Source organism: Hyperoodon ampullatus (genome assembly GCF_949752795.1).
Source record: "Hyperoodon ampullatus genome assembly, chromosome: 7".
Taxonomy (NCBI): domain Eukaryota; kingdom Metazoa; phylum Chordata; class Mammalia; order Artiodactyla; family Ziphiidae; genus Hyperoodon; species Hyperoodon ampullatus.
The window spans coordinates 8,777,726-8,790,086 of record NC_136920.1 but is presented as its reverse complement, the minus strand read 5'-3'; the positions used below and the strand labels follow the sequence as shown (position 1 = coordinate 8,790,086).

Sequence of the window (12,361 nt, the reverse complement as noted above, 5' to 3'; positions counted from 1 at the left end):
TTACTTAACCTCCCTGGAATTCAGCTTCCTCATCTTAAAATGTATCGTAATGTGGGGATCAAATGAGTTATTGCAGATAAATTACCAGAACAGTGCCCCATACATAGTAAGCACTCAACTAGTGCCAGCTATTATTTTACCATATTATCATTTTACCATACTGTTTCCCAATTTGGGGAGGAAGCATGTTCAATAAAGAGAACACTGAGATCGCTTGTCTCAGCTCTGTAACTGAGTTGCTTTGGAAACTTGTTATTTTGCTCTGTAGTGCGTCAGTACAGTCAATGATGAAGAAAATATCTGCTTTCTTTTTACATGAGTGGCAAAAGTGAATGGAGTGATGTCCACTAAATATGCTGAGCTTCTCGGAGAAATCCAGGTTTGCTGCTTACGCTACCAAGATTCATGGAAAGGTCTTGGTAGGACTTCCTGCCACCAAACCTACAGGCACAGCTGAATTCTCAGCTTTCGTTGCTATACCGTGGAAGAGGTGTCCCTCCTTCTGTCTGAGACTGATTCTTCCTGCTCCTGCCCTAAGTCCCATCCCCTCACGCAGCCCCATGGCTCTCATCCCTTCTGGTGAGTTCCCTCTCCTCTGGCTCCTTCCCAACAGCATTTAAACATGCTCAAGTATCTTCCAGCTTAAAAATGTAGTGAGAAAACCAGATCCTTCTCCATGTCTTGCCTTTAATCTTTATGATGACAGTCTTCTAGAGTCATTTGAACTCCTTGGCTCCGCTTCTTTGCCTCCTTTTCAATCAGACGTTCATCCAAAACCTACCTGCTTTATATGCCAGACACCGTGCTGGGATCTGGGGATCTAATAATGGGTAAAATGGACACTGTCTCTGTCCTCTTGGAGCTTACAGGCTGGTAGGGTTGATGGGTCTTAATAAAATAATTCCTCGGGTATATAATCACAAAGTACTGTAGAATGAATGAAAAGTTCAGGACCCTATGTGAGAATTTAACAGAGTCATAAACTGGTTAGGGAGTTCGCAGTGTGGTGGACAGGTGGGAGCGCGAGGGAGGCGTCCCGCAGATAATTTGAGCTGAGACCTGAAATATGAGAAGCATTAACCAGGCAGGGCATGGGGCAGTTGCTAACATTAATTGGGGACTATATTTTTATACTTTATTTATGTATTTATTTATTTATTTGGCTGTGCCTCACGGCTTGCTTGTGGGATTTTTATTCCTTGACCAGGGATCGGACCCAGGTCCCGGCAGGGAAAGCGCCGAGTCCTAACCACTGGACTGCTGGGGAATTCCCTGTTTCTATACTTTACACAGAACATTTCATTTCCTTCTTGTAACAACTCTAAGAGGTAAGTTTTAACCCCAGTCTACAGAAGAGGAAACAGAGGCATTGAGACATTAAGTGACATGCCCAAGGTCATTGAACCTGGAAGGGGTAAACCTAGGATTTTACCTCAGACAGTCTGACATTTGAACCATGTTCTTGGCTACAGGGACGCAGAGTGTGTGATACTGCAGGAGGCATGGTGTGAGAAACAGAGAGGGACAGTGAGAAGGAAGACAGAGGAATTGTGTGTTGAATTCTGGCTAGGAAGATAGGCAAGGGCTAGATCATGCAGGGCTTACTAGGCCATTTAAAGAATTTTGGTTTCTACCTTTAGAGCCCTGGCAGCTATTGAATGATTTGAAACAAGGAAGTGAAGTGATCAACTTTGTAGTTTTAAAAGATTACTCCAGCTGCTCTGTGGGGAACAGGTTAGAGGGGTATGTAATTTGATGTGAGAAACCAGTTAGAAGGCTACCACCGTGGTTCAGGTGAGAGAGAAGATGGTAGCTTGAACTTGGATGCTGGCAGTGGAGATGGAGGAACACATAGGTAGAAAGGATTGGCAAGATGTGGTGATGGGTTAGATATAGGGGTGGTCGTGAGGAAAAAGGGGTTTTCATGGATGGACTGTGCCACTGCAGGAAGGGAGGTACCATTTGCTGAGATGAGGTTTGGGTGGAGAGAGTGTTGGTCTTGGAGATATTGAGTCATCCATTGCATCTGGGTGTGGAGCTCAAAGAGGAGGTCTAGGGAATTCCCTTGTGGTCCAGTGGTTAAGGCTCTGAGCTTCCACTGCAGCAGGCACGAGTTTGATCCCTGGTTGGGGAACTAAGATCCTGCGTGCTGCTGGCACGGCCAAAAAAAAAAAAAAAGAGGAGGTCTGGACTAAGATAGGCATTTGGAAGATATCAGTGTAGGGACAGGAGGGGATAGATAGGCTTTGATGCAATTGATTTAATCCAATGCAATATAACTTCTAGTCCTCTAAAGTTGCTTTCAACCAGGTCGTCAATAATCCTATTGCTAAATACAGTGTCAATTTCCAATTACTATCTTACCGTTTCTCTTGGCAGCAATGGACTCTAAGTGTGCCTGCTTCTTGAAATGTTCTTCCTTTGGTTTAGGGTTGCCACACTCTCCTGGTTTTCCTTCAACCCCTGTGGTCCCTCCTTTGTTTCTTTTGTGAATTCTTTTCTGCTTGTCAAGTAATTTTGTTGTTATTGTTGGTGATGGTGTTTTGTTCTAAGCCCTTTTCTCCTTCTATGCATTGTTCCTGGGTCATTTTATCTCCCACTCTGCAACTTAAGTGCTCTTTTTAACACAACAATCTGACAGATCACTTCTTTGCTGAAAACCCTTCAGTAGCTCCCCAACACCTTTGGGATAAAGTCTAAAGTTCTCGCTGTTGCTTCCTCCACAAAGCCTTCCCTGGGCTCCAAGTCTGGGGCAGGGGCCTTCTTATCACTCCATACCGGACCGTTACTGCCCATTGGTCGTGTTTGCTCTTAGAGCATGAACTCCATGAAGGAAGAGAGAATATCCCTTTCATAGTTGTATTCTCAACAGAGCAGACATGTAGATACCTGTGCAACAAATCAGTGAATAACAGAAAAGACCTTGGGGGAGAAGGTGATTCCTTGTTGTAAACAGAAGCAACTAGATGTTTTCATACCAAACAATGTGTTTTCCATTTCTTTTGCTCCTAATCTATCCCCCATCACTTAAGCAGCAGCAAGTGCTTTCTAGATGTACTGCCCTCTGCATAGAAATGATACAGAAGATCAAAGTCTTGGTTTTTGAACTCTTAACTTAGACCTTTTAAAATCTATTGCAGAGAAGATGTTCTTGAAAGCTTCAGTCTTTTTCATTGTAAGAGCCAGGTTCTTGAGAGGGATTTTTTTTTTTTTAATCCAAGAGACATCTCAAGAGCCAGAACCTGATGAACCTAAAGTTCAGTTTATGCCATCAACTGTCGAATTGGAAAGAACATGTGAGTTTCCCCTTCACACAGAAAATATAATCCTTTTTGAGCTTGGAACAAAACTGAAAAAGCTTGGGGAAGGAGAACAAGAGAGTTTTCTTGTTGTGCAAGAACAACTAGGTGCAACAGTGGGGTTTTGTTTTCTGTTCCCCCCACCAAAGAATAGTTGACAGAGGGGGCTCATGCTCCACTTCATTCCTGGAACTCTGAGGAGACACAGCCTTTCAAAGTACCCTGTGTCAACAAGGGCAACTGCCACAGAATAGAAGTGGCACTGTCACCTGTGTAGGCAAAGTAAGTCTGAGATGTATTCCATCTCCTCACCACCCCTAGGCTTCTCACCCCCTAAGCCCAAGTCTCCTTGGCTCGTCGACCTTTGGAGGAAATCGGAAAAATTCCTTGGTGCCCAGTCCCTGAGAGGAGAGTGAGAGTGAGCTGAGAACTGGGTGCCTGCAGGGACTGCTGTGGGGTAGGGGGTGAGCACCCCACAGTAGAGGCTGAGGGGGTACGTGGCCCAAGCCAGGGACCCGATGGAGGCTCAGATATACCAGGAAGAGCTGAAGTGGGAGCCACCCCTGAGCTCCCCACGAAGCAATCACTGCTCTTTGTCTATACCAAGACCACAGCTTCCACTCACCAGAGAACCTCATCTCTGCAGCAGATGCAGTGCCCATTGGCCAAGACCAAGTGAAGGCTAGAGTTTATCAGTTAGGCAAGAGAGCACTTGACCGTAAAGCCTGTTCCCTGGCATCAGAATAATACATAAACCACAAAGTAGAACACTGTGAGAAGGGGATTGGGAGGAGAATCCTAAGAGACTGACTTTAAAACTTGAGATGATTGAGTTGTCTGGAATCGGCGTGGTTTACTATTTCTCTGCCATTAGTAGAAATGGGGGCTGAAGAGCTAGGTGGAGAAATAAAGAAAATTACGTATTTCCTCACCTAAGTCTGTGACCTGAGGTTGTAAACAAGCCTGCTGTACAAGTAAAGGTCAGAAACGTGGGCTTGCGAGGGGAGCTCCAGGGCTTACAAGGACTGACCTGATGACCAGGAGGCCTGTGTAACACCAATTCAGACATGATTTGCAAAGAATGATCATATATTTGAAAGCAAAAGTCTGAGGATGAGCCAAGATAAAGTCTCAAGTCAAATGGGGAGTTCTGACGGTGGTCTGCGGAGGAGGGGTGTGGAGGACGGAAGAGCCCTACCTGGAGCTCCCTTCTATAGTGTGGAAAAGCCTGGGGTTCTAGGAGCCTCAGGGGATGCGTTCTGAGCTGAGCAATGTTGTGAGTGCATGCTGTTGTTGACTAAATTGGAGAAACTGGAACTGATTTGAGAACACAGAAGTATTACAACCATTTATCTTTGTCCCGTGTGGATTCAAAACAGTACTTATTTATGGACCATCCCTCCCAAACTATTTTTAACTTGCAAACCTAAGCACCATTAAAAACTGGACCTAAAAACACATTTGAATGATTCCAACTCACCTAGGAACAGGCTGGGCTCAACCATGATTCTCAGTACTTTTGATTTTACCTGTCAATAATGAACTACTTTTTTCTTCTAAGAAGCTTATGCCACAGAGCCCTGGGAGTACACAGACTCCCATGAAAAAGTGTCTGATGATACCCATATATCTGAAATAAAATTTGGCAGTATCTGCTTAGTGCTAATAACTGAAGGGATGTCTTTGGGGTTCCTTGATCAAATTGCACTGGAAAATGTGAGTTGTGCTGGGAAACTTACAGTGCCAGAACCCAAAAAGAGTAGATTCTGTGTCCATCTTTGAAGCTATAGAAATCTCAGGTCAGTTTTCTGTATCGTAGCCTGATTTACTTGTGCTGTGGCACATAGCTAGGAGTTAGTCATTTCAACTATTATTGGCATTTGAAACTTCCCGGTGGTTAAGACACAAGGTTCTAGAGTCTTGTGACCTTGTTGAAATTCTGGGCCATCACTTTCTAACTGTGTGATCTTGGACAAGTTATTTAACTTCTCTAAGCCTCAGATTCCCCTGGAAATAGAGGATCATTCTAAGGGAAGTTGTGGTGAGAAATTAAATAATGCATGTCAGGTGCGTGACACCCGGTGCCAGATAAGGGCTCAATAAATGTTAGCTATTGCTATTATCATTATTTTACTTGTTTTGTATATAGACAAATCTCCCCTCAAGTAAAACATCATGTATGAAAATCTAGACTTGCAAAAAAGGTTAAATGCGGGGAGGGGGTGGTTATTTGCATTACAAAAGGAATTTTTAGTTAATGAAAGAACTGATAACAGGGTTCCTTTCAGACAGTCAGTTTCCCAGTATGTTTAAAATGATTTGATTCACACAAAACTGGGTTTACACGTTTTAGGAACATAGCTAGTGTATAAAGCAAAGGACATCTGTAATACAATCATTCAGACCAGGTCTGAACCACTATGACAAGTTAACAATAACAATCCTGGGTATTCCCCTCTACCCTTTATAAAAGGATTAGATGAACTCTCTGTGGTTTCAAAGGGCAGAACTGGGACCAATGGGTGGAAGATACAGCAGGAGAGATTTCAGTTCAGTATAATGGAAAACCTTACCAGACCACTGCTGTCCAAAACTGGAATGGATTGCCTCTGAGGTGGCATCTTTCCCAACAATTCAAGTAAATTCATCAATTCAAGTAAATTCAACAACTCAAATAAAAGCTAGGTATCAGCTTGTCAGGACAGTTGGAATGACTCTTGCACGAAATCAGTGAGGTATTTCCCAATCCTAAATACACAAAATATGCAAACTAGATCAATTCTCTGCCTTGGTTACCAGGAATAGGTTGAGGAAGGAGGTAGAGAGAGGCTATTCAGGAAGAGGGGTGGAGATAAAGGAAATGAATTGGAAAAAATATTGCTCCTCTAGTTGGGAAGCACTAGATTAAATGAATTCTAAGATTTCTTCTAATTTAAAGATTCTAAAACTCTCCAATTGTTTCACAGATGTTATTTTAACCATATTCCTGGGAGAATTTTCCTATTTTAGTTGTGGAAAACTAGAACATAACACCAAAAGTGACTAGTAAAATGGGAAAAGAATGAAGACATCCTGACCCTTTTAGACTTTTGATCCCACAGCCTTTTCACAGCTGGTGAGAATGAAAGTTGGGGAAACAGAAGATAGAAGCGGCCTTAAAGCTAGAATGGGTGAAAATCAAGTCAACTTTGGAGACCAGTGAAAGATAAGCTCAACCAAGTTTCCATATTACTAGCTTTAAAGACTTCGTACACCAGCATTCTTGGAAAAATTCTTCAGAGTACTGTAATCATACAACAAGTGAACCAAGACTGAACATGTGGAACCAGTGTCCTCTTTAACGGAGCACCTAGAAGAAGATTCTTTGTCCCAGTTAGCCTACTTGTCTTTCAAGTAAAGTTGATCATCTGGCCTTTGAATCAATTGGTTTACTTGGCCATATGTGACCACTGCTGTTTCCATTCCTGAGTCTTCTATGCTACAAAGAATACTTCCCTTCTGGTGGACACCAGCTGGCAGGACAAAGCCAGCTCTGCCTAGAGAGAAAGTAAAAAGCCAATTACGGAGAGCAGAGCCACTTTGTGATATAGATTTTATGGGTTATCTAGAAAGAGGAGAAACCAGACACTAACAGGAAAGGAATGCTATCCTGGGCTGGCCCCAGAACCTGCTACTAGTAGATGAGAAATCAGAGATTCTGTGCAAAGGGTGATCGTCAGCCAGGAAAAACAGGAAGCTACCCAGTATCATAGTCAGTCATTCTAAGAAGGAGAGGAAAAAAACATAGGGAATGGGGGTGAAGAAGAAATACTCTAACTATACAAACAGTGATGTCGTCTTGGGGGGAGAATCTTTCCTTTGCTGTAGTGCAAGAATTGGCACAAAAGTCAGCACCACTATAGCCTCTAGTGCCCCCCATAATCTAATATTCCTCTGCGAGAATATCCCTTTCTGACCCCTGATAGGGAAGCAGAGGGAGGTGAGTCATGAAGCTGCCCCAGATTCTGTGCTCCAGGTGGAGAAGGCCTCAAGAAGGTGAAGGGATGAGCTAATCTGAGCTTCCTGGCCCCATTTCCAGGGATGTGATTAGTGGAGAGGCACCTGGGACCTGCTCCATTTCAGGAAACCCGGTTATGGGAACTGGTGGGGCACAGACTTGGCTCAGGACCCGAGAGAGGCAGTTAACCCTTTCCTATTGCCTATATGAGAAGCAGGCTCTCAACAGATTCCCAGGGGGAAAGAAACTACTCAAGTGGACTTAATTTTGCAACATCCTGATAAGGGGGACCTCAGGGATATTTTCCACGTAAGTGCCTAGGGTCATCTCTTCAGGGCTTTTGAATGCTGTAGGGGAGCCTGAGAACAAGGTAGCTCCTAAGAAGTATCCAGGAACGATATACACAGAGAGGGCACATTCAAAAGGGAAAGACAGCTCAACAGTTCCTAAAATGTCACTGTTCACCTGGTAGCATTCCCTAGGATGTTCTGGCTCCACTCAAACCGTTGGGTTTGGGTCAGAATCAATCCGGGGCTCTTTTGCCCAGACAGGGCATTTCTTCTCAGAATAAACAGCATGTCCCAAAGTGGGCATGCAACAGTAATCCAAATCCTGAGGTAGGTGGAGGAATGCAAACAGAGTCAATATGCCATTAAGTCTAATGACAGGGGAGAACTGGCCCTCTGAAGACACTGGTAATATGACCCTGAACTCCAGGGCTGAAGATGTCCAAAGCAGCATCCAAAGGCTCCTTGGTTGACCTGGTTGACTAAGGTGACCTTAACCTCACACAGGTCATTTCATTTCTTTGGGCCTCAAACTTTTTCATCTATTGGGGATCACTGATAACCTCTACTGCAATCCCTTCTGGCTCTAACACTCCACTGCTCTGAGGATGGGGTCTAAGTAAGAACAGTTCTAATAATGCGGAGTCAGTCCAATAGTATGTTAGTTACTAGACCTCAAACAGAATGGGGGCACACACCAATGGGTGAAAGAAGGGTGGGAACTGTGGCTCATTCAAGCCTTGGTTTGTAGGGAGATGAGGGTACCTGAGTTCACTGTCTTAGCTTTTGCACGGAGGGGTTGGCTTCTCACGGTAATGTTAATGTCCCTGTACTACAGAACTCTGAGACAAGCAGTTAGGCAGTCACATCCACGTGGGAGAAGGAAAGAGTGGTTAAGAGATTTTTATTTCAGATTCTGGCTCTGCCATTTACAAACTCAGTGTCATACAACCTCTTCTTGGAAGCTCAATCTCATCATTAATAAAACAATGATAATAACACTTCCCTTACAAGATTGGGAGGATTACTTAAGATAAAGGAAAGGTGAAGACCACTTAGCACAGAGTAGGTGCCCACCACATGGCAAGCCTGCATCAAACTTTGCTGACTACAATGGTTTATGTGGTGGCAATCCTGATGGCAGGCCCTCAGATCACAGGCTCCCTTCCTCATTTCTGCCTACATCTGGCTGTGTCCCTGGCCACCTCTGTTAGGCCTCCCCTGCCTCTAGGATGGTATTGGGTATTCCACTGCATGTTCATCCCTGATGCTCACTCCAAGGCCAAGGGCTGGAAGCAGGACGACCAACTCACTTGAAGTACTTCTACATTGGCAGCTGTTCCTCCACCCTTCCTTCCCAGTGTCATTCTCAAGGTGGGGCATTTTCTGCTAAGCCAACAGTCTCCATGGGAAATATTTTAAAGAGCCATCTTCAGCATCTTGGTTTCTCACCCATCAAATAGTGAAGATAACAATTATCTCACAAGATACTTGTGAGGGTAAAAAAAAATGGATGTAAAGAGCCAGTGGTATCCTACAACAGGTAGTCATTCAATCTTAGCTCCCTTCCCCTTGGCGACTCCCCTTTCTAAAGGAGACACCCGAGAGAGAAGAGAGTGAAAGGGAGAGGAAGGCTCCAATGGTTCCCCAAAAGTCAGCTCTCATATCAAGTCCGAGATGGTATTATGATGAATTTTCCATAAATAAAAGCCACCTTTCTGCAATGGATCTACCTATTGAGCAACAGAGATGGGGAGGGTGGTCAACAGTGCTGAGAAGATGGACAAGGCTCTATGATTCAGGTCTTAATAGTCACGTCCTCTGGAGTAGCACCAAGGTTATGTACTGCACAGGCACTCTGCCAGCTCCCCTGCCTGTTCTGCCCAGTCCTGGCTTTCTGGAGCTGGGGTGGAAGAATTTTCCTTGAAGGGAAGCAGCCAACACACCCTGCACCACCCTTTTCCTTGGGCAACGCTTTGCCAGGCAGGACACTCTCTCACCAGTTTTCTTTTGGGTGCCTGAGGAACCAACTGCCAAATCATCAGTTTGGGCTCAAGCCCCTCCTACCACGCTCCTCCCTCAAAAGCCCTGAGTTCAGCAGCTGGAGTCTGGAGGACTACCTACCTTCCCGATCAGTTGGGAATGCTCTTGGAAAACCCTGAAGCTTCTGTCAGCTGGAGCCTAAGAAATCCAGGTCCTGTCGTTGGCATATTTAGTGCACAAACGTGGGGGGCTTGTTCCCTTCCAGATCCTGCCTAGGGGCTGGCTGGGCACCCTGGGATTAAGCGGGGTATCTGCTTGGGACAGGTTGCCAGATAAAATGCAAGACGCCCAGTCTTGAATTTCAGAAGAACGAATTTTTTTTTAGTATACGTATGTCCCAAATATTGCATGGGATACACGTATGACTAAAAACTTGTGTTTTTATTATTATTATTTTTTTAAATCTGAAATTCAAATTTAACTCTTTTTTAACTTGCCAAGGGTGGGAAACCAGAGGTTGGCCTGGGGCACTTGGGGCAGTCCCCCCAGGAGGTGAGACTGTTTGAAGGTCAAGCACCGGTTTGGGGATCTCGCTTCCGGCACCGGCAGCCCCTCTCCCGGCGGAGGCAAAGAGCTGAGGGCTGCACCTCGCGCTGGGACCGTGGGAAAGTTCTTTCTGGAGGAAGGGAGAAGTGGTGGCCTGCCCTCATTCTTGCTCGCCTGCAGCTTCGGTTGCCACCCGCGGGCTCTCCCCATCCCCGCGGCCTGCCCAGCGGCCGGCCCACGGACCTCCGCTACAGCAGGTAACCTCCGGACCACTCCTAGCAGGTCCTGGCGGCTCGCCGCAGGGGGGCGGGGCGGGGCGGGGCGGCGCAGCGCTGAGTGCGCAGGCGCGGCGAACCGGTGGGCGGGGCTCTCTCGCGCGCGCGGGCGGGAAGGGGCGGCGTCGCGAGGCCAGGCGTGGGCGCGGGCGGAGGTCGAATCCCTGGCGGGCGCCCAGCCATTGGGCGTCGCTACTGCTCGCCGCGCGGAATGGAGGGGACGGCCGTGGCCGTCTGCGAGGTGATGCCGGGAAGGGAGTGAAAGCGGAGGAGGACAGTCTGAGGAGACGGGCCTTGTGAGGAGGCCGCGAAGTTTGGGCAGAGGGGTCTGGCTTTGCCTGAGGGGGAGAAGGAAGGTTCGGGAATGATAGGATTCGGTGAAAGCGTGTCCCTCGCGGGGTTGTGAGGAGCAGAGGAGAAGTGGGGCGTGGGAGCATCTGGGCAGTAAAGCCCGTGGGGTGCTCAGTGAGGAGAATTTAGTCAGTGGGTGGCATGGCCGTCCTCTGAGCGCTGGTGTCGCCCCCACCTGACAGCTGAGAAAACCGAGGCTCAGGCAGCTCAAGTGTTTGCCAAACCTCAGCGGACGCCCAGGTTCGAGCCTGGATGCCAGCCCAGGAGGACCCGCCCGTGCCGGGGAGGGCGAGCAGAAAGCAGGGGTGGGCGACCTGGGGGGAAGTCGGGGCCATTCGGTGCAAAGTGGGAGCGAGGGAAAGCCGTATCCGGCCTGCGGGTCAACCGAGGTTTGGAGGGGATTCCTGGGTCAGGTCCCAGAGCAGCTGCCTGATGAGAGGCTGAGGTTCGGAGGCCTCACTCACCCAGTTCGGACCACACCACGCGCCAGGGATGCTCTGGGGGGTGGGACTGAACACCTGGCCCCGACTTGCCACCTTTGTTCATTCATGACAGCTTTTTTATAGCCTTACATGATTGAATTCTTAACTACTGGCCTCGTATTAGATTAACTAGTAGTACGTAACTACTAGACGGGTGAAATAGGACCAGAGGCCACAAGGGGTTGACCTGAAGGCACCTCGAGTTCTCCCAGGCTTCCTGCCTTCTTTGTTATCAGAGAGAGTTGGAGGTTTAGATTTTACAGATGACAGAACCTAGCATAGAACCCAGAGCTTCTGACTCACAGACTCACAGGCTGATGTTCTCTTCCCAACTGCTCTCTCATTATGGATAAAGAAACTGAGGGAAAATCTGAACAGAGGGAGCACAGTAAGTCAGAGGATGTGTGAAGGAAAGTGTTAGACTGTAGAAATGCCTGGAAACCTTTCTTACAAACTGGTACAAATTGGGATCTTAGTTCCCAAGTTCTCATGCTGGGATCTCCCTGCCTTTAAAAAGAAAGGGGGAGGGTAATAATTTTCGCTATGGTACCTCAGTGTGGAAGTGAGAGTCTACTTTCATAAATAGTAATGGAAATTAAATACAATATATTTTATTTTAAAATTGTCTCATCAAGATTGAATGTTTTACCAAGATATCGTGGAGACCTGTTAAACTTAAAATATTGTGTGCAGATGAATTTGTTAGAAATAATAGCTAATATTTATTAAGCATTTACTATATACCAGGCACTGTGTTAAACATTTTGCACATATTGTTTTGTTTACGTTCAGCAGCTGCTATATGTGGTAGATTTGTCCTCATTTTTATAAATGAGGAAGCTGAGGTACAGAGAAGTTAAGTAATTTGCACAAGGTCACATGCTAGTGTTTGGCTCATCAGGGATTCAAACCCAGGCATCTGCTTCTGGAGCCAATGCTCTTAACTAGTATTCTGACGCTCAGAAGTGTTGGTTTAATAAAAGGTAAAGGTGATTCACAAGCAGATGCTATTCTTATTCATAATCTTCATGTTGGCTTTTATTTAGGGAGAAGAAAAAAATAAAACAGGAAAAACAAACTCCCACTTAATTTTTTCAAATTATTATTTCCAGATGAACTTATCCTTTGAATAAAACAATTT

General features: G+C 46.0%; 1 protein-coding gene across 1 annotated transcript in view; it reads left to right on the top strand.

The window, feature by feature from the left end:
• Positions 1 to 10,598: 10,598 nt before the first annotated feature.
• Positions 10,599 to 12,361, top strand: part of TOP6BL (TOP6B like initiator of meiotic double strand breaks) — a gene marked incomplete at its 5' end in the record, with an annotated part of 98,226 nt that continues 96,463 nt past the window's right edge. The window contains one exon of the mRNA XM_079709586.1: positions 10,599 to 10,628. Within this exon, the coding sequence (XP_079565712.1) occupies positions 10,599 to 10,628 (30 nt within the window). The remainder of the gene's footprint in view (positions 10,629 to 12,361) is intronic.